This window comes from Pelodiscus sinensis, chromosome 1 (assembly GCF_049634645.1).
Source record: "Pelodiscus sinensis isolate JC-2024 chromosome 1, ASM4963464v1, whole genome shotgun sequence".
Taxonomy (NCBI): Eukaryota; Metazoa; Chordata; order Testudines; family Trionychidae; genus Pelodiscus; species Pelodiscus sinensis.
In genome coordinates this window covers 84,875,636-84,898,281 of record NC_134711.1, presented here as the reverse complement: position 1 = coordinate 84,898,281, position 22,646 = coordinate 84,875,636, and the positions used below count along the sequence as shown (strand labels likewise).

Here is a 22,646-nt window from a genome sequence, read left to right as displayed (position 1 = left end):
TACAAAATCATTAAGAGCTACAATGTTACATCCACAACATAGAATAATTAATAAGCACTGAAGAGTGGACTACACAAAAAGAAAAACCCTCAAGGAAAACAAGCACTCATATTATATCAACAGAACTGTTCTGCAAATTTGCAGTAAATTCCATAGATGTGATATCCTAAAATTGCAGGAAGGATAACCTAGTGCCAAAATTCTCTAAAATGTTACTGTCCTGTCAACGTGCCTTCAGCTGCAGGCAAAATATTACATTAATATGATAGGCGGATAGATTTCAGAAATTCAAGAAACAATGGACAATGTCTTCTTTAAGACATAGATCACGATAAATATTTTCAATAAATGTACAGGTTTGGAGAGCAAGAGGAATAAGTGTACATTGTCATAGTAATGGCTTTGACTTGTAGGAAAGCTGTACAGAAAAAGAAGTTGTATTAGTATCTGGATAAAGATATAAATAGGATTATTTTAAAAAAAAACATTTTCCAACAAAAGAAATAGGGAGTTATTCATGGAGTAACTTTGAAATAAAGAAATTCAGCCACAACACTACACTGCACAATAATTTACTGAGTGTGTGAAACACTGTTATGAAACAGCGACATAAAGTTGAACTTTACCTTTGTGCAACTTTTCTACCAGTTCAGCTCCAGTGATGTCAGCAACACGAAAAATTATTGCATGGACAGGCTGCTGTCTTTTTGCTAGTAAATAAGAAATAAGTCATCTAATCCTTCTTAGTGCAGATCTAATTGACACAGTGCTTAAATATTGTCGATGGCTGACTAACGCACAACATTGCTAACACTAGTGAAAGTATGTTGTTAGCGATTAGGACAGATGTTGAAAACTTGCCCTAGCGTAGATAAAGCTTGAGGTGGATGATTTGAGAAAAATGTTAAGCCAGGTTGTTTGCCCACAAGCAAAGTGTGAATAAGATCTACATACCTAAGTCTAAGTCCAGCAATTCAATTTATAGTATGAAACAAAGGACCAAAAGTTCCTTAGACTCAAGGAACAACAAGAGAGCCCTTTAAATCTGCTTAACATCACTTCAAATGCGCTTGCCATGAAAAAAGTAGAAATTGCAGTGAGATCATTCGGAATTACTATCAATGAAACTGAAACAACATCCTCTGACTGGGATAACACAACACAGAGGCAGATGATGCATAAATAGTCCCATGGGAGAGTTTTGTATGGCTATGGTCTAATTTCAGAGGTTTCAAGAGACACCATAACAGCCGGCATTGAATGAATATGGATTTGATTAATCTGGGACAGAAACCTGCAACAAAATATTTTTTTTCTTCTTGATTTAAATGTTTTTTTATGAGTGTAACAGAGTTACGGTTTCTTCCCAAGTGAAAGGCACTAAAGAAATGTGAAATATTAATTATGTGAAGGTTTACAAAAGCATATGCCTAAAATCCAAATGGACATGAACAAGAGGCTGGCTTTTTACACACTTGCAAATATGTTTACCTGATCAGGACACTTCCTAGGGGTAACCATGGTTGTGCCTCACCATTACCTACCCATAGTGTGAAGTCGTCTTGTCTGTGACGGGTGTGCATCCTGACTCCACCAGCCTTTGGCAACCCAAGCATTGCCTTTTAGGTTTCAATAGGCCTCACTCTCTCTGCACAGGTTGGCAAAGAGAATCTTACATTCCCCGAAATTCCCTTGGCCACCGAACATTCAGAGAATTACCCAGGCCTGCTGTTTATCAAGGGACTAAACATCACAGCTTACTGTATCTTAAAACACAATTCTTCTTAACATTCCGTGCTTAGACAGACGTAGAGTAAAAACAATAACTACTTTATCAAAGAAGAGAGATATTCAAGTGATAGTAAGAATATTGGAAACAAATCGTTACATATAAACCTAAATCATATGTTCTATAGAGTACATTTAACTTCCAAGGCATTCCTCTATCTCCTACAAGATAGCTTACCCCAAGTTCTTTGTCCAGGGCTGTCAATCACTTTCTTCTCATAGGGCCAATTCCATTGACAGTTTGCCATCAGAGATTTAAGGAATCTTCAGGGGTTTATCTACTTCAAATTTACAGTTTCAAAAGTACCTTGCATTATCCCAACAGAATAACTCCTGGGCTGTGTCTAGACTGGCAAGTTTTTCCTCAAAAGCAGCTGCTTTTGTGAAAAAACTTGCCAGCTGTCTACACTGGCCGCTTGAATTTCCGCAAGAACACTGACTTCCTACTGTCTGAAATCAGTGCTTCTTGCGGAGATACTATGCTGCTCCCGTTCGGGCAAAAGTCCTTTTGCGCAAAGCTTTTGCACAAAAGGGCCAGTGTAGACAGCTCAGATTTGTTTTAAGTGAAAATGGCGATTGGAGCTTTTTTGCGCAAAAGCGCGTCTAGATTGGCACGGACGCGTTTCCGCAAAAAGTGCTTTTGCGGAAAAGCATCCGTGCCAATCTAGACGCTCTTTTCTGCAAATGCTTTTAACGGAAAACTAAAGTATTCCACAAGCATTTGTGGAAAATCATGCCAGTCTAGACGTAGCCCTGCTGTTTACCATTTCCTGTTAATTTCTTATCTTTGAAGTGTCCACAATCCTTCATTATCCTTCAGCCCAGACTTCTGAGTAGAATAGGGTTGCCAGATACTTTCACCAAAAATCCCAAACATGGCGGGACATGGTAAAGTCCCCGCCGGCCTTCTGTCCGGTATTTTCTGGGTTTTTTTTAAACTGAACAGAAGACACAATTACTGGATTGTCCAGGCAAAAACCAGACACCTGGCAACTTCAGAGTGGAAGCCCATTATGAACCATACAATATTTAATTTACATGTAAACAGGCAGATAAGCATTCCTTCTGTGAAAGAGAACTTGTTTTCACCTTTGTTGTTGACTAGGCCCTACACACAAACCTTAAGAACACAATTTTCAGTGTGCACACAACTCCCTATACAATGTTCATACATGCATTTCACAATGATATGGGTGACCAGTGTGACTCTGGCTCTTATTAGAGTGTCTGCTCCTACAACAGTCTGGTAAACTAGAATGTAAATACCAGACACAGGGGATCCCTGTAATCCTTTTACATACCTAATGCCCTCTGCTAGTTGGCATGAGGAGGTCTCTGGGTCCCACTGATATCAAACTACACTGTTGCATATGAGGAAACAATACATGTCAAAACATTAACTTTTCATTTTGTACAGTGGGAGCTGAAAGCATCCAAACCTTATTTAACACTGCTAAGAGCTAAATGTCTCAAGTGCCCTATACTACTTTTAGCACTGCAGACAGGTTTTCTATGGGTGTAGCAGATTTTACCAAAGGACTTTCTCTGTGATATGCAGCAAATGTAGAGAATGAAAACAACTCATCACCATTTCAGACTTATTTCACATTAGTCAGTTTTGAAGGAGGAAATATGCCTAATGAATTGCCTGGTAAATATTCATATTTGCTTTTAGAGGCATTGCAGATGGTATTGAAGAAACACTGCTTTGACATTGAAAAAGGCAATTTATTTTCTCTCCAACAATTATTCTTACAAATTTAACAAAAAACACAAAGATTTCAGACAGAACCATTACAGCTTCAACTTATGACAGAAAGGGATATACCAACAGACAGCAGAAGCTTAGGGTGACAGACAGCTAGCTAGCCAGAGCTCTGCTACTATAGCCTGGCTGAAAAGGCCAATTGCAGCCAGCTGAGCAAGCCCAGGCCTGACGGGCTAATGGAAACTGTGGGCCTGGTTAGCCAGAGGCTTATATAAGGCAGCCAGAGGGGCAGTGAAAGGGGAGGAGTGAGAAGCTAGAGAGTGGCTGTGTGCATGTTCCCCAGGCAGGAGAGTTAGTTGCTGTTGAAAACGAAACTGTAAATAGAAAGTGGTGGGAAATTGGCACTGACAATAAAAAACATGGGTCACTGCCCGGAAAGGGTTTCTGGTAGATCTGTAGACAGAGAAGGAGACCTAGGGCGAGAGGCCTGAGTGAGGGCCTTACTACACTAGTCATTTAAACCTTGATTGTCCAAAGCTGCTTCTCATAGGGAAAACCCCATTAAAGTTAACAGGGCTCTGCATGAGCAAAAGCAACACAAAACAGCTTGCAAGCAGGAACAGATTTACTATGAAACAACAGGGGTACTGCAAAATACAGGCCAAATCTCAACTGACAACCTGCCTCCAACTCCCGTCAGATGGTACCATGGAGCTCAGACGGAAAGGCTGCCGGCTTGCCAAGGCCGTTGGCACCATGCCTCTCCCGGAAGCAGACAGCTGTTGTCATGTTTCTGTGCAACCCTAGCAAGGGGGGGAGGCAGTTCCCCTTGCCGCTCCCCACACCAGGCAGTTCACAAAGACCCATATCTCTTGCTGCCCTCCTCTCCTCAAGGGACAGAGACTTGACAGCATCAGAGCTAAGGCTGCTTCCTGCCTCCCTGCCTGTGTGCTGTGCCGCTCCTAGAAGCATCCAGCCCCTGGGGAGGGTATCTCCACACACTGCCCCCACCCCAAGCACCGACTCTGCAGCTCCTATTGGCTGAGAACTGCAGTCAATGGATGCTGGGGGGACAGCACCACAGGGGTGTGCTAGTCGCATTGGGAGCAGTGCCACTCAAGAGAAGTGTAGTCCCCCAACCCAATCCTGCACACTAACCCCCAGCCCACACCCAAACTTCCTTCCAGAGCCTCCTCCTGCACCCCAACCTTCTGCCCCACTCAAGGCATCTCACTTTATTTTCATTTGCCTCCTATATGATGAGAATGAAGAAAAAAATAGAATGAAAAATGGGGGGAGGGAGGATAAGAGCGAATGTTCTTTTTCTTGGCAGGGTCTCAAGGGGAGGCAACCTGAAAAGGAAGCATGGTGCAGAGAAGGGTAACTACCAAAGAAACACAAGGGCTACGTCTACACTGGCGTGATTTTCTGGAAATGCTTCAAACGGAACAGTTTTCCGTTATAAGTATTTCCAGAAAAAGCGCGTCTACATTGGCACGATGCTTTTCCGGAAAAGCACTTTTTCCGGAAAAGCGTCCGTGCCAATGTAGACGCGCTTTTCCGTAAAAAAGCCCCGATCGTCTTTTTCGTGATCGGGGCTTTTTTGCGGAAAAGAAATCTGTGCTGTCTACACTGGCCCTTTTCCGGAACAGTTTTCTGGAAAAGGACTTTTGCCCGAATGGGAGCAGCATAGTTTTTCTGGAAAAGCACAGATGATTTTACAGTAGATCGTCAGTGTTTTTCTGGAAATTCAAGGGGCCAGTGTAGACAGCTGGCAAGTTATTCCAGAAAAGCGGCTGATTTTCCGGAGTAAGTGGCCAGTGTAGACACAGCCAAGAGGTGGAGCTATGTCTAGACGGGAGGAAAGATGGCTATGAAGAATCCCTTCCACCTACACAGCCACCAACTGTGGTTTGCACAAAGACTCTGCGAGGATGGGTTGGTTGTCTTAAGTGTCTCTTCCTGCCCCCTCCTTTTTTTTTTTTGACTGAGGACTTTTAGCAGCTGTGCTATCCTTGGGATTGCTGGTCCTGGTGATACTCTGAGGAGCTGTCTTTGACAATTACTTTTAAATGGTTTAACTCGCTTTGTTCCAAATCTATCCAAAAACCCTTTCAGTCTTTTGCAGTTGGTAGCCAGCCATTTTCCCTCTCCTCCTCCCTCTCTTCTTCTCCAGGACAGCTGGAATTCACAAAGGTTTTTAGGAACCCAGATCCCATTGATTTCAAGGAGAGTTAGGCACCTTTTGTGAAGTCTACCCAATGGCAACAGCAGGACATGCTTCTTTAAAAAGACTACCACAAGGCTATGTCTACACTGGTGGCTTCTTGCGCAAGAACATCTTGCGCAAGGGTTCTTGTGCAAGAAGTCTTGCGCAAGAACACATCCACACTGCCATGTGCAAGCTGTGCTTTTGTGCAAGAGCGCCCATGGCAGCGTAGACGCTCTCTTGCGCAAGAAAGCTCTGATGGCCATTTTAGCCATAGGGCTTTCTTGCGCAAGAAATCCCTGCCGAGCATCCACACTGCCCTCTTGTGAAAGAGCTTCTGCGCAAGCGGGCTTACACCTGATAAAAAAGAGCGTAGTGCTTGCATAACAAGCCCTCTCTTACCATGCCATACTGTAAATTTCCTTGCGCAAGAGCTGGTGGGCAGTGTGGATGCTCTGCAGATTCTTGCACAAGAACGGCTGTACTTGTGCAAGAAGCTGCAAATGTAGACTTAGCCTAGCAGATTTACAAGCAGCTGTGACACACAGGGTGCTTGAACACAGCAGGGCTTAACTCAAAATAAGCTATGCAAATTGAGCTACATCAATTGCATAGCTTATTTCAGAACAGCTTGTTTCAAAATAGGGAACGTCTACAAAGCACTTATTTCAAAATAGAGCACTCTTCCTCTGACTTCCCTTACTCCTCATACAATGAAGGTTATAGGAGTCAGAGTAAGAAGTCCTCCAGCTTGACGGTATTTCAACATTATTTCAAAATAACTGCCTGCTGTGTAGACATGGCTTAAGTTATTTAGAAATAATGTTGCTGTGTAGAAGTACCCACAGACTACTAATGGCGCCAAACATTTTGATGAATTTCAGGAGTCTATAGACTTGATTGATACAAATCAGGAGAGGAACACTCAGATCCACAGAAGTAAATGGCTTTCTTTGGGAGCACTCAGGATATAGTGAGATGATTCTAAATTAAATGGTAAAAATAGGCGTGACTTATTTGGATGATATCTGATTACAACCGACTGAGGAAAAATTCAGTTATTCCATTGAGAAAGTCTTTCCTTAAATAAAAATAAGTTTAGGAAGGTGATATCAAGGTAAGGTGAAGAAGTCCAGAATATTAGTTTTCTAAAGTGTTTATCTGATTTTTATTTCTTGTTGATATTTTTTGTTCCTCTCATGTATAATGTGATTTTGCTGTCAAAAAATAAATAGAGAAATTAAGAATTTTTAAAACAAAAAAAAAATATTCAGGTCATAGTAGTACAAGTTGAACTTCCGTAAACTGGGACTCACTGGTCCAGAAGGTCCATGGATGTTCCAGGACCAGAGAGTCCAGTGGAGGTCTGGCGTTTGGGCTTCCCACAGCTGGGCTGCCCAGTGGGACCGGGAGCCTGGTGCGTGTCAGCTGGGCTGCCTGGTTTAGCAGGGTATGGAGGAGGAAACTGGCCGGGTAGCAGGGCTGGTGGTAGGATGGCGGAGGCTGGGACCTGGCTGGGATGCCAGTGGCTGGTTCAGGGCTTGGGAGTGCAGCAGGAGGAGGCCAGATATGACACCCTTTGGTGAAGCAAAATCCTTCATCTGAGACCAATCAGGTCCCGAGGGTGCCGGACCAGGGACATCCAACCTGTAATTTGGCAGCGAGTTTTCTATTTAGGGCAGGATATTTTATTATCAATATATGTTTATTACTAGCTAAAGTAGAAGCTGAATCTTATGTTTCAAGAAGTAACTGTTTTTGAAGTCAAATGTACGAAGGCGTGACAAGAAATCCTCTTATTTGAGAAAGCCATCAATTTTTTTCATAAAGGCACAATCCAATTTACCAGGTGGCTGAGTACTGAGGAGTATAATTAGTGTAATAGATTTATGCTTTTGGATGTTGGAATTAAATTGTTATCGTTGCTCCTGAGAACTGCATCTGTTGACGTAATTAGGTAGAATGTGTTCCAACAGGGACACAATGCACTGTTAAAGGTGCATTTGGCATGATTTCCAGAGATAAAATGATCAGGACATATTACTAGGTTTATCGGTTAATCATTTATTGACTACACGCACTCTCCAACTTGCAAGCTCTGGCATGGGGAGAAGTGGGAGCTAATGCCCATGGAGAACTGGCTTTTAAACTAGCTCCCCACAAGCAGTGGATCCCCAGAGCCACCTACCCTCTACACTGATGCGTCTGATGGAGAGGCAGCAGAGTGGAGAGTGAGGGGGGCAGGTGGGAGCTAGTACACGTGGCTAGCTAGCTTTTAAGCCAGCTCCTCATGTGTATCGGGTCACGTGGAGTCACTCCTTCCCCTGCTCTATGAAAGGCAGCAGCATGGGGAGGGGGGTAGGCAGGAGCCAGTACATGTTCCGGCTCTACAGAGCCACCTGCCGCCTCCCCCACCCCCAGCTGCCTCCTACAGATGCAGGGGAGGCCAGCATAGTCTTTGTCCATGGGGAGCTCGGGCCCCCTGTGGTATGGGGCTGCTGCTGTGGAACAGCTTCTGTCTGAGGGGACCCGGGCTTGTGGTGGACAGAGGCTGCTCTAAGGGATGCTGGCACAGTCTCTGTCCATGGGGGGGCTCAACCCCCTTATGCTGCTGCCTCTCTACCAGAGGCAGCAGTTCAAGGTGACAGAGGGCTCTCCTACAGTGGGGCTGGGAGTGCACTGGCTACCGTCCCCGGGGACTATCGAATAGCTGTGTAACCACTAAAATTTGATGAAGTTACACAATTATTCAATTAATTGACATCTGACATTCTGAGTTCTGAGAGATTTGACTTCAAACCTATTTCTGCCAGATTCAAAGTGTTTGTTTTCTAAATACTTGAATGTTTTACTTTCAATTTTAGACATCAGCTATTAAACAGACATAAAATACACAAGGTTCTAGAGGAGAAAGAATTATAACAACTGTATTTCTTAAAAATGTATATGTGGGCATATTTATTCTAATTAAAAATATACCTCGGTACTGTGCTATAGTTAGCATCCTCCAGTTGCAGCACTTCAAAACGTGACATTCGTATATGAAATTCAAGGCAAAGGTCAGCAAGCCAAATTTTAAAACACAAAGGTTCAAAGTCAATAACGGAACCATAAGTCATCAGCTTGTCACACACAGAATTCTCATCGAAACCAGCAGGAATTCTGCACACTGAACTACTGCAGGATCAAGATTCCGAAACTAACAGCTCTCTATTTTAGTCTGTTATCTTTATTTAGCTCTGAAGGCCTTCTTGGTAGACAGTGTCAAATTTTAAACAGGGATAAGAAAAGTAGAGAGATGGTAACTTCAAAAGATAAGTGCAATGTTTTAATATTAGTGCTCAACAATGAATATTTCACAAAGGAGTCAGTGCTGTTCCTTTTACATTGAAAGCTCTATGTAAACTTATTAATACAATTTACAACTGATGTCTGACAGACTTAATAAATATGTGGTTCTAAAATTGCCAAAGGAATGTTACTTTAAACTGTTTTGCCTACAAGGCATACTGAGAGATTATTTGAAAAGCTTTTATGTTTGAATATAAAAGGTTTACATGAGCAGAATGGGGTTTTGTCATTTAGGAAATAGCTTCCATACAAGTACATGTCTAACTGGCTGGCAAAGGATTTCATTCTTTATGGCTCTCTCAGCAGCATGCTTCCCCCAGTTCAGGCTTTGTTAAACCTCATTCACATTGTCACTTCATTGCATCCATGAAAGGGGAAGAATCAAATACAGCTACAAGTGAATATTGTTGCAGGTAACTATGATCACATCCTAGGCCTCACCAGTAAGAGAGTATCTGGTGGTGGGTAAATAACTCCCAAAGGGGGAGACTGTTACTTGCTTTATGCAGGGGAATAAGAGAAAATAAGGCGACCCTTACTCTGTTGCATCATCTGTCTGCACAGGGAATGGAGTAATAGAGGAACCCTATCAGGAGAGTTGTATAGAGGATGATAATTCAATTTTGTGGCAGCTTTTGATATTGGTCTTAGCTTGGCAGTGGAACCAAAACAAACCTTTAGAATGTTTTAGTGAAAACAAAACAGAGGCAGAGTCTTTGCTATTTAATCAAAACTTGAGCTTCTTGAGCACAAGACTCACGTGCTATCGTCTGGTGGTTAAGGGCACTGGGATGTAGAAGAACCATGTTCAAGCCTTTGCTCTGCCTGATTCTGAGTAAAATTTTCCAATCCAGGCCACTCTGAAGAGGGCAGATCAGAAACTTGAACTTGGGACTCACACTCCAACGACCAGACTATAGAGCAGCGGTTCCCAAACTTTTCCAGATGGGGACCCATTTTAACAATTCAGGAAGACTTGGTGACCCAAGACAATTAAAAAATGGGGGGAAGAGAGGGGGCAGAGCCACCTGTGGCTACACTTGGTGACCCTTTTGAAATGTAATAGCGACCCATATTTGGGTCCCAACCCATAGGTTGGGAAACCCTGCTATACAGGATGAATGTAGCACATTTGATCTCTGCTGACTGGCATGCTCAGGAACCAAAATTCCTTCTCAATGAAAGCCTTGTCAAAAAGTTTTGGCTTCAATGCAATTTGACCAGCTCTCTGAGGCTGCTGCTCCTGCCCACCCACAGGTTCAGAAATACTATAAGAAGGATGCCATTTTCAGAGTGACTCAATGTTAAAGCCTAGAGAATTCAAAGGATTCTAGTAGGCATTTTGCTTGCATTTCCAGGGAGGCTTGCTTTTCTTTAACTAAGGCAATGTTAGAGCTCTGTCCACCAAATCAGCACAACTGTACCGTAAGGGCTCAGTCTTGCAATCCTTGGCCTTTGAAAGCTCTCCCTATGCTCCAAGTAGCATAGGGATTGTTAGACTATTGAGTCTAACAAGTTCATAGAGTCTGCAGTAGACAAATACTCTACTATACAATACGCTCAGCCACAAAAAATGTTATGGAATAATTACAATTTCATCCAGGAAATACTAAAATATTACACAAGAAGATCAGGATAACCTTGAAAATGGGAGTATTAGAAACAAGATGCAATAGTATGAAGTCATGTATTTAGAACAACAAGAAATGTTGCTGTAATCTGGGGACATGTCAGTTAGAAATGACAGAAGAAAGACCGGAGTGTATTGGTTGATCACAGAAAGACTATGAGCTGCCAATATTATGTGGCCATGAAAAAGTTTTCTGACAGTACACTACGCCTCTCCTTCTCTCTGCATTTGTGGTTTAACTTTTGCATTTTATGCTATTTGTCTTACTGGTTCAAAAATTGCCTCCACAAGCTTGAGTCATTTGCATTTGTCAGGGTAGCCAGTATCTCATCCTTTCACTGCAGTGTTTCTGGTGAATTTGGTTTCAAAGTTGTAGTCTGAATAGCCTGCAAAGTCTCCTTTTCAATACTTCATCACAAATTAAACAGGTTAAAGCAGACAGGACAAATGTCAAAATCTCAAAGCAACATCTCAAACAGTCAACTAGCCAGATGAAAAACAATCGAGAGCCAAACAGAAAAGTATCGAATAACAAATGTTCACCTTACTCCAAGATGCATAACTGATATATCTGCTGATATTCAGCAGTCAGAACTGGAGACAGCTGTCACACACATCTTCTCCAACTGTAAATTTTGCTCTCTTCCTACTGGAAGAAGGTTCATTATGTAACAGCAATGAGTACCAGACAAAGCTGCTACTTATACACTCCAGCACTGAAACCCAGATTGATTGGGAACTGTCACCAAAGGACAGGCCCATGCAATTGAAACAAGACACAATCTAGGCATAAACCAGTCATTCCACTGAGTTCAAACTTAGATGTTATCTAAAGTTACTGAATTCTGCTCATTTCCTCTGATTGCAATTGAATTAAAATTATTATAAAATATGCACCTTAGGGTTTAATTTAAAGTCAAAGTCATATGTTCTACAAGACTACAAATTTAGATGTTAAAAGTATTTACTAAAGCTATATGTAAACCCTCATTTAGATCTTTCTGAGGCTACATCTACATTGTGGGTTTTTTGCGGAAGAGGAAATGCAAATAGATTGCTCATTTGCATATCTTCTTCCAATCCTTTTTGCAGAAGAGGTTTTTGCAATAAAAAGCCCTGTGTAGGCGGAGCCATTTATTGGGGAAAAAACTCCTTTGTGCAAGATCCCTTATTCCTCAAAAAATGAGGTTAACAGGCTATTGTGCAAAAGGGTTCCTTTCCAACAAATGGTCCAGTCTACACAGGGCTTTTTATTGCAAAAACTTCTTCAGCAAAAAAGGATCGGAGGAAGATAAGCAAATGAGAGCGCGAGATATGCAAATGAGTGCTCCATTTGCATTTCCTCTTCCTCAAAAAACCTGCAGTGTAGACATAGCCTGAGTAAAACAAAATTTAGAGATGTTCAATTATTAATTCTAGCAAGAAGTCACACTGGGTCAAACAGCATTAATGAGAAATGTATCTTCCTATCAATGGCCTAATGGAGAAATTGAAATGAATAGTGAGATGGCAGAACATTCAGAGAGAAAGTATATGGTAGACAGTAAAGAGCAAATGCCGATGAAGGTACATTGATTTGAAAGAAGACAACTACATAGTCACCAAAAAAAGAACCGCAAAAATAGATACCAAGTATCTTAAAGGCAAATATTTCCAAAGTTTTCCATGCAAAATACTGAATTTAACTTCCATAATATCTAAAAGATGGGGCCTTTGTAGCTTTTGCTATTGATTTCAGTACTATAATAAACCAAAAGCCTGTTTCAGACTTCTCAAAATAAAATGTCTTTAAAACAGAATTATTTGACAGACAGCTCAACAGGCAGGATCTATTCCATGTTCATCTTCTGCTTTGATAAAACTTACTAAGCTACAAAAAAGATTTTCTCATGTTTCCTCTTGACTTTATGTCAGGAAAGAAGATCAGATTTTGTGATCTCATCCTGAATAGATGCGTACTCCTAATATTATGAATTAGCTAATAACAAGTATTAGCTAATAGCAAGTTAACATGATGTTGAATTTCTTCTGTGAAACAGGTCATTGCGAGTACAAGCAAGAAACCTATGTAATAAATACACTGTCATTAAACTACTATTGTGACATGAAGGTTATTTCCTGGATACCTTGATGTACCGGCTACTGGTAAATGTTGATGATTTAATGCTAACCACTATACAATATCCATGTTCTATCAGAAAAAAAAGTTAAAAGGAAGGCAGCTATGTGTAGCATTTTCTTTCCTTTCAAAGAAAAAGGCCTCACATTTTCCCCCAGTTAGCATTCAGACAGGAAGCGTGCTGTTCAATGGTATGTGCAGATAAACTACTGGGCTGTGTCTACACTGGGCCACTTATTCCGGAAAATCAGCCGCTTTTCCGGAATAAGCTGCAAGCTGTCTACACTGGCCCTTGAATTTCCGGAAAAGCAACGATGCTCTACTGTACAAAATCAGCCGCTATTCCGGAAAAACTATTCTGCTCCCGCTCGGGCATAAGTCCTTATTCCAGAACACTGTTCCGGAAAAGGGCCAGTGTAGACAGCCCAGTAGTCTTTTCCGGAAAAAAGCCCTGATCGTGAAAATGACGATAGGGGCTCTTTTCCGGAAAAGCGCGTCTACATTGGCCACAGATGCTTTTCCGGAAAAAGGGCTTTTCCGGAAAAGCAGCCTGCCAATGTAGACGCTCCTTTTCCGGAAATACTTATAACGAAAACTATTCTGTTTTAAGCATTTCCGGAAATTCATGCCAGTGTAGACACAGCCCTGGTGTGTGGCTGATCACATGTATTTTAAAATCAGCTAGACAGTGTATAAAGACAGACACACGGTAGGTCAAGAAGGCCTTGAATCTACAAATCCTTGCATGGTGAGATATAGTGGGTATTACTTCAATACATGTGAGAGTACATGAGGCACAAGTAAGGTTAAATACTAGTCACAGCCCTCCACATTGACTGGCAGGGAGTCTGAAGCACCCCTTTATGTACACTTTCTTATTCATAAGTGTAAAAAGGAGTGGGGAGAGAGAGACATGTTTAAGCATGTTCCTCATGTTATTAAACCCCTTACCCATGTATGACTTTTATAAGTTTTACCCCTGCTACATAAGGGTCAAAAATAAATTTGACAGCATATTTCATGTTAGTTTTTTATATTATGGGTCATAGACATTGTGGTATCAGAAATATCACTAGTTCAATGACATTTATATTGCCTACTAATCTCAATTCTGGGGTTAGTTGAGGGCTTGATCACTTAGGTGGTAGAGAAAAAAGTATTCCCTCCACCGCAAGAGTCACTGAATGAAATTCTATGGCCTGTGTAATGCCAGAGAGCAGACAAGATGATTTTAGTGATTCATTCCGGCCTTAAAATCTATAGGCCTGATTCTCATTTACACTCGGATCCTCTTACATGGCTCTGTACACTGATGCACACTTTCAGACCCCCGTTCTCTGACAGAGCAATGTAAGGAGGCCTTGAAGCAGTGATACTCTGACCTCAGTGGTTTAAGAGCCAAATTAGAGATCAACATTACCCAAAAGAACCACAGTAGTGTGAAGTCATTGTTTCATTTACTATCTGTGTATTATTCTCACAGCAAAATGATGGACCAAGTATTCTGCAGTTAGTTAATATCAGAGGGTTGGTTCTTAATTAAAATCACAGTGTTTTAATATCATATCCTGCAAAAAGTCACAGAAAACACATTAGAGCTACTTTCAGCTCCAATGTCTCATATTGACTCTCACTGCCTTAGAGTAAATCAGAATCAGGCCCTACAAATCTATATAGCACTATTGTAAAATTTTCATCAGAACAGCTCTCTTACCTCTTTCTCCATCTGCACTCCTTCTGCTCTGATATTTCTTTCAAATACCTCCCTCTTCTCTGCTTGTGGGCTAGATTTTCTGTACACCAGAATGTAGTCAATCCGGCTTTTTCCATCCCTAAAATATAGCCCATTGGATTTGTTCTTATCAGGTACTCCCTGTGAAGAGCAAAAACAATTACCAAAGCATATTTGACTGTTACCATGTGAACCAAAGGAGCTACACATTTCAGTGTGTTTCAGTATAAAAGGCTTGATTGGTAAGAAATCAGGAGAAGCGGGCCAAGTCTTTAAATGATTTGTGAGAGATGTTTCATAGAATTGGTAGCTTTGTCTAGCATCCCATACAAATCTTCTGGATTTGATGGACTCTACTTAAGCAAAAAGGGACTGACCTTCCAGACTCAACACTTGGATGCCTGGTTAGGCAAGCTTTAAGCTTGGTAGGAAAGGGAGATTTCATGTCAATCAAAGTTTGGAAGGAACTTTCAACATACACAATTAAGTAGAAGATGGAGTTATTCTGAAACGAAAGTAGAAGACTTAAGAGCTTAATGCACTAAAATTGTTGTCTACAAAGTAAAAAAACTGGAAGCATTTCAAAGTGATGGTGATTATGACCTCCTGTATTAAGTGTAACTAAATGCCAGTGGGCAGGTCCCTTGTGTGGCAGCAGTGGCTTCAGCAGTCCTCACAAATGACAGAGGACACAAGTTTTGTTTCCACCCCAGCACAGTCCCCCAGATTAATTTTAGAACACTTCAGATCTATTGAACAGACCAGCTAATAAGAGGAGATAACTCACAAGCTATCCTTAGTGATGGACAAAGAAAACACAACTTCTCGACTTCTACATGTAAACAATAGACGTGTTCAAGCATTTGCTACCTTTGCAACAAGCAAACAGATTTATCTTTTTTTTCTTTAGTAAACAGAGATCAACTGAGGCTGATTCCTTCCCAAAAATTTAAAGAACTGGCAAACCAGTCCCTTTTAAAGAGTCAGTTGAGCTGTGGAGTTGAAGTATGTCTTTTATTCCTCACCCATTTTGCCAACACCTCTATCTACAACACACACATTCTCTCTCTCTCTTTCTCTCTTTCCCACCAGCACCACCCCCTATCAACTGGCAGTCTTAGGCTTTTGTGTAAGTGCAGTTTGTTCCTCAATGTGTGGGAATTGTACACTTCAAAGGCTGAGGTGCCGCAGGAAGGGTGGGACCAGTGGTGGTCCCCTTTGGCTCCACTCACCCTGTGGTGCCTGAGCCTTTGAAATGTACAAGAGCCCTGGGTCTTTCAAAAGCAGAAGCCCTGCAGGGAGTGCACCCACTGGCCCTGTGTTTCCTAAGGTCCCTGAGCTTGCACCGCTTCTGCTAAGATTCTGCTTCTGAAATGTACAAGTGCCCCAACTGGGCTCTTGTACATTTCAAAAGGAAGCCCCACAGGGAGCATGGGACCAGCGGGGGCTCTTGTACATTTCAAAAGCAGACTTGCAGCAGAAGTGGTGCAAGCAGAGACTGCTTCAGTCCCCGCTTGTGCCGTTTCTGCTGTGCTTCTACCTTCCCTGGCCCCTGCAGAGACGGTGCTGGGGGGGAACTGGCTTTTAAGCCAACTCCCCTCAGTAGCGGCTCCTGCTCCTCCCCCTTGCAGCCTCTCTTTGATAGAAGCAGCAAAGAGGGCGGGGAGAAACTAGTCGCATCACTAGTCGACTATCTAATAAACTTCTGCTTATCAGATAGTAGACTAGTTGACTAATTTCTTACATCCCTAGTGCAGAGTTGCTATGGTATGTAAAGTCTGTCAAGTAAGAAAGGAAGGCAAAAACAAAGCTTGAAAGCTTTAGGAAATTATCTGAGAATTTTCATTTATATTGCATATAGTACTATAATTGACATCAGCAATTCCCTAGGGAAAGATTTTGCAAAGCAATAAATATGAAAATAATTCAGAAAAACAGAGTGTCTAACCTCCCCTATAAAACTGCCCTTTTGGGAGAGGAGAGAAAAAAAGTAAAGGGATATTTAAGTAAACAAAGGATAGGGTGAAATCTTTTAAAACAATGGGACTGATTGTCTCCTTTCTGTGTCTATACACAGCCCTTGGGAAACTACTGTAAATTAAAGTAGGGCCTGGAATACAGAGGTCCCACAAGTGATTCAAAGCCACCTTTGTGCCCTTTCCCCTTGGGCTGTGGGTTCTGAGATCTGTGTCCCAGCAGCTGCAACACAGGATCTGCCCTGATCTAACACATATTATGATGATGTTGATAGTGACTCCGTAGTACTGACGGAATTCAGATTTGCATTTCAAGCTAAACTGAAGTTCCCTTTGCTTCCCACTGTAAGGACTGAACTGAGTCTCTAACCCAGACATAACGCCTCAGGGTATGTCTGGACTACATGCTCCATCAATGGAGCCATGTAGATGAGTTTACTAGACATAGGGAAATGAAGCGGTGATTTAAATAATCGCCGCTTCATTTACATAAAAATGGCCGCCGCGCTGTGCCGATCAGCTGTTTGGTGGCACCGCGCGGTAGTCTGGACATGCCGTGGTCGACAAGGGAAGACTTTGTTGACCGCCCCGGTAAACCTCATTTCACGAGACATACTCCAGAGCTCGTGTCACTGCACTGCCTAAGCAATGAATATGGAGTTCAAGTCAAAGTCTCTGTTCTGATATTAAACACCCCTCCCTGAGACTGGCCCTAGCTACCTGAGATATATCTCCTCTCCTTCTGCTATAGGTTAGACCTTCTTGCGCCGGCACCCTCAAAACCTGGCCAGTCCCGAATGAGGAAATTTGCCACACTAGAGAAGTCCCCTGCCACTGGCCTCCCAGCCCACCACCTCTCCTTGCTGCCCACTCATTGTGGCCCCGCTGCCCCTGAACTAGCCAGAGATCCCTGGCCACACTGCTCACCCCGCCCCCTACGCCACTGGGCTCCCAGCCCCCCGTGCTACGTTCCCAGCTCCACCACCAAGAGCTGTAACTTCCTATGTGTCTGTACAGAGCCTACCATGCTTTGGTTGTACAGTAGTATAAATAATGGCATGGCTTTTTCTGAATGTTAAAAACTATTTAATCTGTAAAATAAAGCAAAGATTTAGGAAATGCCAAATCTATAGTTGTCTGTGTAACCATAGTGAAATTCTTTTTGTGCTCATTTTGTACATTGAAGAAGACATGGATACTGTGGAAAAAAGTTTCTAATCATTTAATTAAAAATAATGCATATGCATAAGGCAGGGAGTGTGTGTGTCGAAGCAGGTATGAATTAAAATTGAACGGGCAACCACTAGGAGTTGTAGAGACTTAGATCATTTAAAAGTCAGGCCACTTTTTTCTGATGTCTAAATATGAATGTAAGGATCTAAACTTAGTACTCCCACTTTGAATAATTTTGGCCTTACTTATTCTATGGTTCCTAGTCCACTTAAAATCCAACTAGTCCTCCTCTACTGGCCACAGCAATGGTGGTATGAGTTTAAAAACAGCAAGTAAGACAGTGATGATCCCTGGGAGCAGAGTTGCTCAGCCCAGTGGATTGTGCCCTAATGGACAAACTAACTGATCCTCAGCACTCTTTCTAGTGGACCCTAGCTCTGAGAAGCAAAAGTCACTAAGGCTATGTCTACGTAACAGCATTATTTCGGCGTAACTAACATTATTCTGAAATAACATAGTGAATGTCTACACTACAAGCCTTTATTTTGAAATAATGGCAAGCTGGAGGACTTCTTACTCTGACTCCTGTAACTCTCATTTCACAAGGAGTAAGGAGAGTAGAAGGAAGAGTGTTCTTCCATCAACTTCCTTCTGTGTAGACAGCGCCAAAAGCCGAGTTAAGCTATTTTGGCTTCAGCTACGCAATTGATGTAGCTGAAGTTACATCGCTTAATTCAAATTTTGCCCTGCGGTGTAGACATACCCTAAGAGGAAGTTAATGTTGCAAAGTGTGCATGAAGGGGGGGGAGACATTGTAGGCTGCAAAGTCACAACTCCCATCTCTGTACATATTGCCATCATTTTGTATGATCGCATTTGCTCTTTCACACACTACACAGTGGATGGTGTCATATGTCCTATGCCTGATAGCTAGTGCTGTTTATCACAGATGCATTAGGTCATTCCACTCCATGAGGGTTAATGCAGGGACACACTGATGGGCCAGATGAACCAATAAAACACTGGGGCAATCACTGCTTGAATACTGTCTTCCATTCTAGTGTCAGCCATTCACGAAGGATGTTGAAGAATTGCAAAGGGTTCACAGAAGAGCCCCAAGAATGGTGAAAGGATTCTGAATCCTAAAGACTTTATATTTCTACTAACTTTATTGCAGAGGCCATTTTTAAGAGTCCACACATACCATCACAGCAACAGAGAAGAGCGGGCCTCCACTCAATAAGTCTTTCAAACAAATGACATTTATTCTCTGTACGGCTTAGTCTATGGGCTCTTACCTCTCGAAGTGTTTCCAATCTGCTGGCATCATCTGAAGTACTGGTCAAATTACCATGGTGAAGCAGAGAGTCATCATCTTTGGAAGGGCTGTTTACTCCTTCTAACTCATCAAAAAAAATGTTCACATCCTTAGCTACTAAAAGCAAAAACAAAACCGAAAATAGAGTTTCAAACTAATGCTGGAAAAAAAAGATACTGAATAGAATACATTATAATAACCAAATACTGTAATTTTGCTTGCTCTGAGATAAGCACCTTTTGGTTTAAAATTGAGGTTATCAGCATTTGTATAATAGCACGATGATATCTTCATTAGCAGGAAGCAAAGCGTTAGGAACATTAATACTTTTATGATGCAAATAAAATACAAATTGCATAAAAGACATGCTAGTTAATTTCCTGGCTTCTCTTGGGATAACTGGTTTACAGGCTTGTCTTTGGGATTACAGTGACCTCTGAAAATGTAATATAATAAAAAGAATCTTTTTTTAATATTCTCTGAAGTGTCCTTTTACATGTTGCATAGATTCACATAGGTATCAAAGCCAGAGGGTTCAGAATGGCCATAGTGCAGTCTCTTTCACTGCATATTTAGCTGTGACATGAAGTATGTTGCCCAAACCTAAAAAAAAAGAAGCTCTGTGTCAGCACAAAAGCTTGTCTTGATCAACAAAAGAAGTTGGCCTAATAAAATATATTGTCTCATTCACCTTGTCTCACAATACATTGGTCTGCCTGATGCCACTGAGAAGATTGTGAGAAGCAATGGTTAAAATCCACATGCTATTCTATCCACTTTGAAGAGATGTCAGGAAGCCATTCTATTTGCATTACTGTGCTGTGTGTCATCAAGACTCTTGCTAAAAATGACTGATTGCACCTCACCCAAAGTAGCAGGGTTGCAAAAATAGCAAACATGATTCTGGGATAGTGTAAGCAAGACACAGGAAGTCATTCTTCTGCTCTACTCTGCATTGATCAGGCCTCAGCTGGATCATTGTGTCCAGTTCTGGGCACCACATTTCAAGAAAGATGTGGAGAAATTGGAGAAGGTCCAAAGAAGAGCAACAAAAATGATTAAAGGTATAAAGAACATGAGCGATGAGGCAAGGCTTAAGGAATAGGACTTATTTAGTTTAGAAAGGAGAAGACTGAGAGCGGGTCATGATAATGGTTTTCAGGTATCTAAAAGGCTGTTACAGGGAGGAGGGAGATATTGTTCTCCTTGGCCTCTGAGGATAGGACAAGAAGCAATGGGCTTAAACTGAAGTAAGGGAGGTTTAGGTTGGACATTAGGACAAACTTCCTAACTATCAGGGTAGTTACACACTGGAATAAATTGTCTAGGGAGGTTGTGGAATCTCCATCTCTGGTGATATTTAAGAGCAGGTTAGACAGACATCTATCAGGGATGATCTAGACCATGTTTGGTCCTGCAGGGGACTGGACTTCATGATCTTTCGAGGTCCCTTCCAGTTCTATGATTCAATGATTCTAGGGGGGACCTTTTCCAGACTTGGCAGGGGGCATTAGTGCTTTACAGAAGAGGAGGGATGGAGGAGGAGGTGAGAAAGTGCTGCAAAAAGGTGTGTGGTGGTTAGCTTTGCAGTGTTGATGCACTCCCTGGGAATGTGAAGGCAGAAGGCTTTAAGACAGTGGCCTCCAACCTTTTTAACCACAAGATCACTTTTTTAATTTAAGTGAAATGTAAGATCTACCTCAAACCCAAATACTCTTACCCCACTTCCTTCCTGCCCCTTCTTTGAGGCCCCACCCCGTGCCACCCTTCTCCAAGGCCTCACCCTGCTCACTCCATCTCTTTTCCTCCCCCATCCTCACTTACTTTCACCAGGCTGGGGTAAGGGGTTGAGGTACAGGCTCTGGTCTTGGGCCAAAGAGTTTGGAGTGTGGGAGGGACTCCGAGCTTAGCACAGGATGGGGGATTGGGGTCCAGGGTGCAAGCTCTGGGAAGCAGTTTGGGTGCAGGGGGGCTCACATCTGGGGCAGGAGGTTGGGTGTAGGAGGAGGTTCAGGGCTGGGACAGGGGTTCAGGAAGCAGGCTCTGGCAGGGCACCATTTAATTGAGATGACTTCTAGGTGGTGCAGTAGTGGAGTTAAAACAGGCTTATTCCTGCCCTGGCCCTGCACCACTCCTGAAAGTAGCTGGCATGTACAACAATGGCTCCAGGGTGCCATGTGCTGCCCCTCATCTACAGGCACTAAGCCCCCAGCTTCTGCTGGCTACAGTTCCCCATTATTGATCAATGGGAGCTGCAGGAGTGGTGTCCGCAGGCAAGGACAGCATGTGCTCTGCCTCTCCCAGGGGCTGCAGGGGCAAGCAGAAAAAGAAGTAACAACAACCCCTTGTGTGTGTTGGGGTTGGAGATGAGAGTGAAGCACAGTGTGTGTTTGTGAGAATGACAGACACACACAGTGTGTAAGAGTGACAGAGATTTGCATTGCCAAGCTCCCACTATCCCCTTCTCTCTATGTGGAGATAGGGTACAGAAGTGGGGGGAGGAGGGACACCCTGACATCAGTGCTCCCCCTCTTCTCCCTCCCACTTCCTCCACAGCACACAGGAGGCTCCCAAGGAGCAGCTCAAAGGCAGAGGGCAGGAGCAGCATGACAATGGGTGGAGGGGCAACTGAAGTGCCAATGCTTGATAGCTTCCTGGCCAAACCAGTCAGGATCATCTGTCAGAGGTTCCAACATCTACCAGTAGATCCCAATCTACCAGTTGGTGACCATTACTTTAAGAGGTGTAACCTTTAGAATGGCGTTAGGACTTGTGGTGGGAATTGTGCTAATTGCTCCTTTGTGGTGTGGTAAGGGAAAGAATTTTTTCCCTTACCACCAAATTGGCTAATTGGCTTCCGTGGATTTTGTTTGTTGCCATCCCGACAGTGGGTGTCAACAAGGAGAAAAGTGGTTAGTTTCTATGTCACATCTTATTTTGTAAGTGTGGGGCAGAGCTTGAGTGCAGGTGATCCATACGGAAAGTATTCAGTGACCTGATAAATGATCTGGTTGGTAATGGACTTGAAAAGGAGATGCTAGTTAATGGAATGGGGTAGGTAATTCTTATGACTCACTTTCATTCTCCTATGAAGTGGGGTGGATGGTAAGGTCAAGCCATGGCTTGGCTGAGGGACCTGGAGGAAAAATGAGGGGGGTGAGGGCTAGTGGAAAACGGGAGTTGTTATGTCAATGAACATTGATTTGCCTGCATTGTACACTTTTATCCACTGGGTAGTTCCAGACACCTAATAATAAAGTTGTGGCCTGATTAAAAATCCATATCAAGTGTCTTCTGTCCTCCTTCTGCTAGCTGGACAACCTCCTACCATGAACCCCACAGTAAATTATACATCACCTACATGCACTTTTCATGATCATCTACGGTAAAACAAGGACAAAGAACTATCTACAGATGTACTAATAAAGGTGAAATATCTTATGCTAGCCAAATCCTAAAAAACAACAAATATTCTAGTAGCACTAAAGACTACCTACTTAAACTTGAAGACTTAAGACTACTTAAAGTTGTGCTGGGTGGTCTTTGGCTGAATGGTTGTGCGAGACTATTGAGCACCAGGTGTCATAAAAGGCACAGCTGGGAAGTGAAGGATAAGAAAGGAGAGGAAGCAACGTATCCATG

At 42.5% G+C, this 22,646-nt stretch overlaps 1 protein-coding gene across 4 annotated transcripts in view; it reads right to left on the bottom strand.

Annotated features, from left to right (window-relative positions):
* Nucleotides 1-22,646, bottom strand: part of ANO4 (anoctamin 4) — a 326,447-nt gene that overhangs the window by 112,308 nt on the left and 191,493 nt on the right. For all 4 annotated transcript variants that reach the window (XM_075934238.1, XM_075934244.1, XM_075934250.1 and 1 more), the window contains 2 exons: nucleotides 18,985-19,121; nucleotides 14,520-14,678 (listed from right to left, as the gene is read on the bottom strand). In XM_075934238.1, the coding sequence (XP_075790353.1) occupies nucleotides 14,520-14,678; nucleotides 18,985-19,121 (296 nt within the window). The remainder of the gene's footprint in view (nucleotides 1-14,519; nucleotides 14,679-18,984; nucleotides 19,122-22,646) is intronic.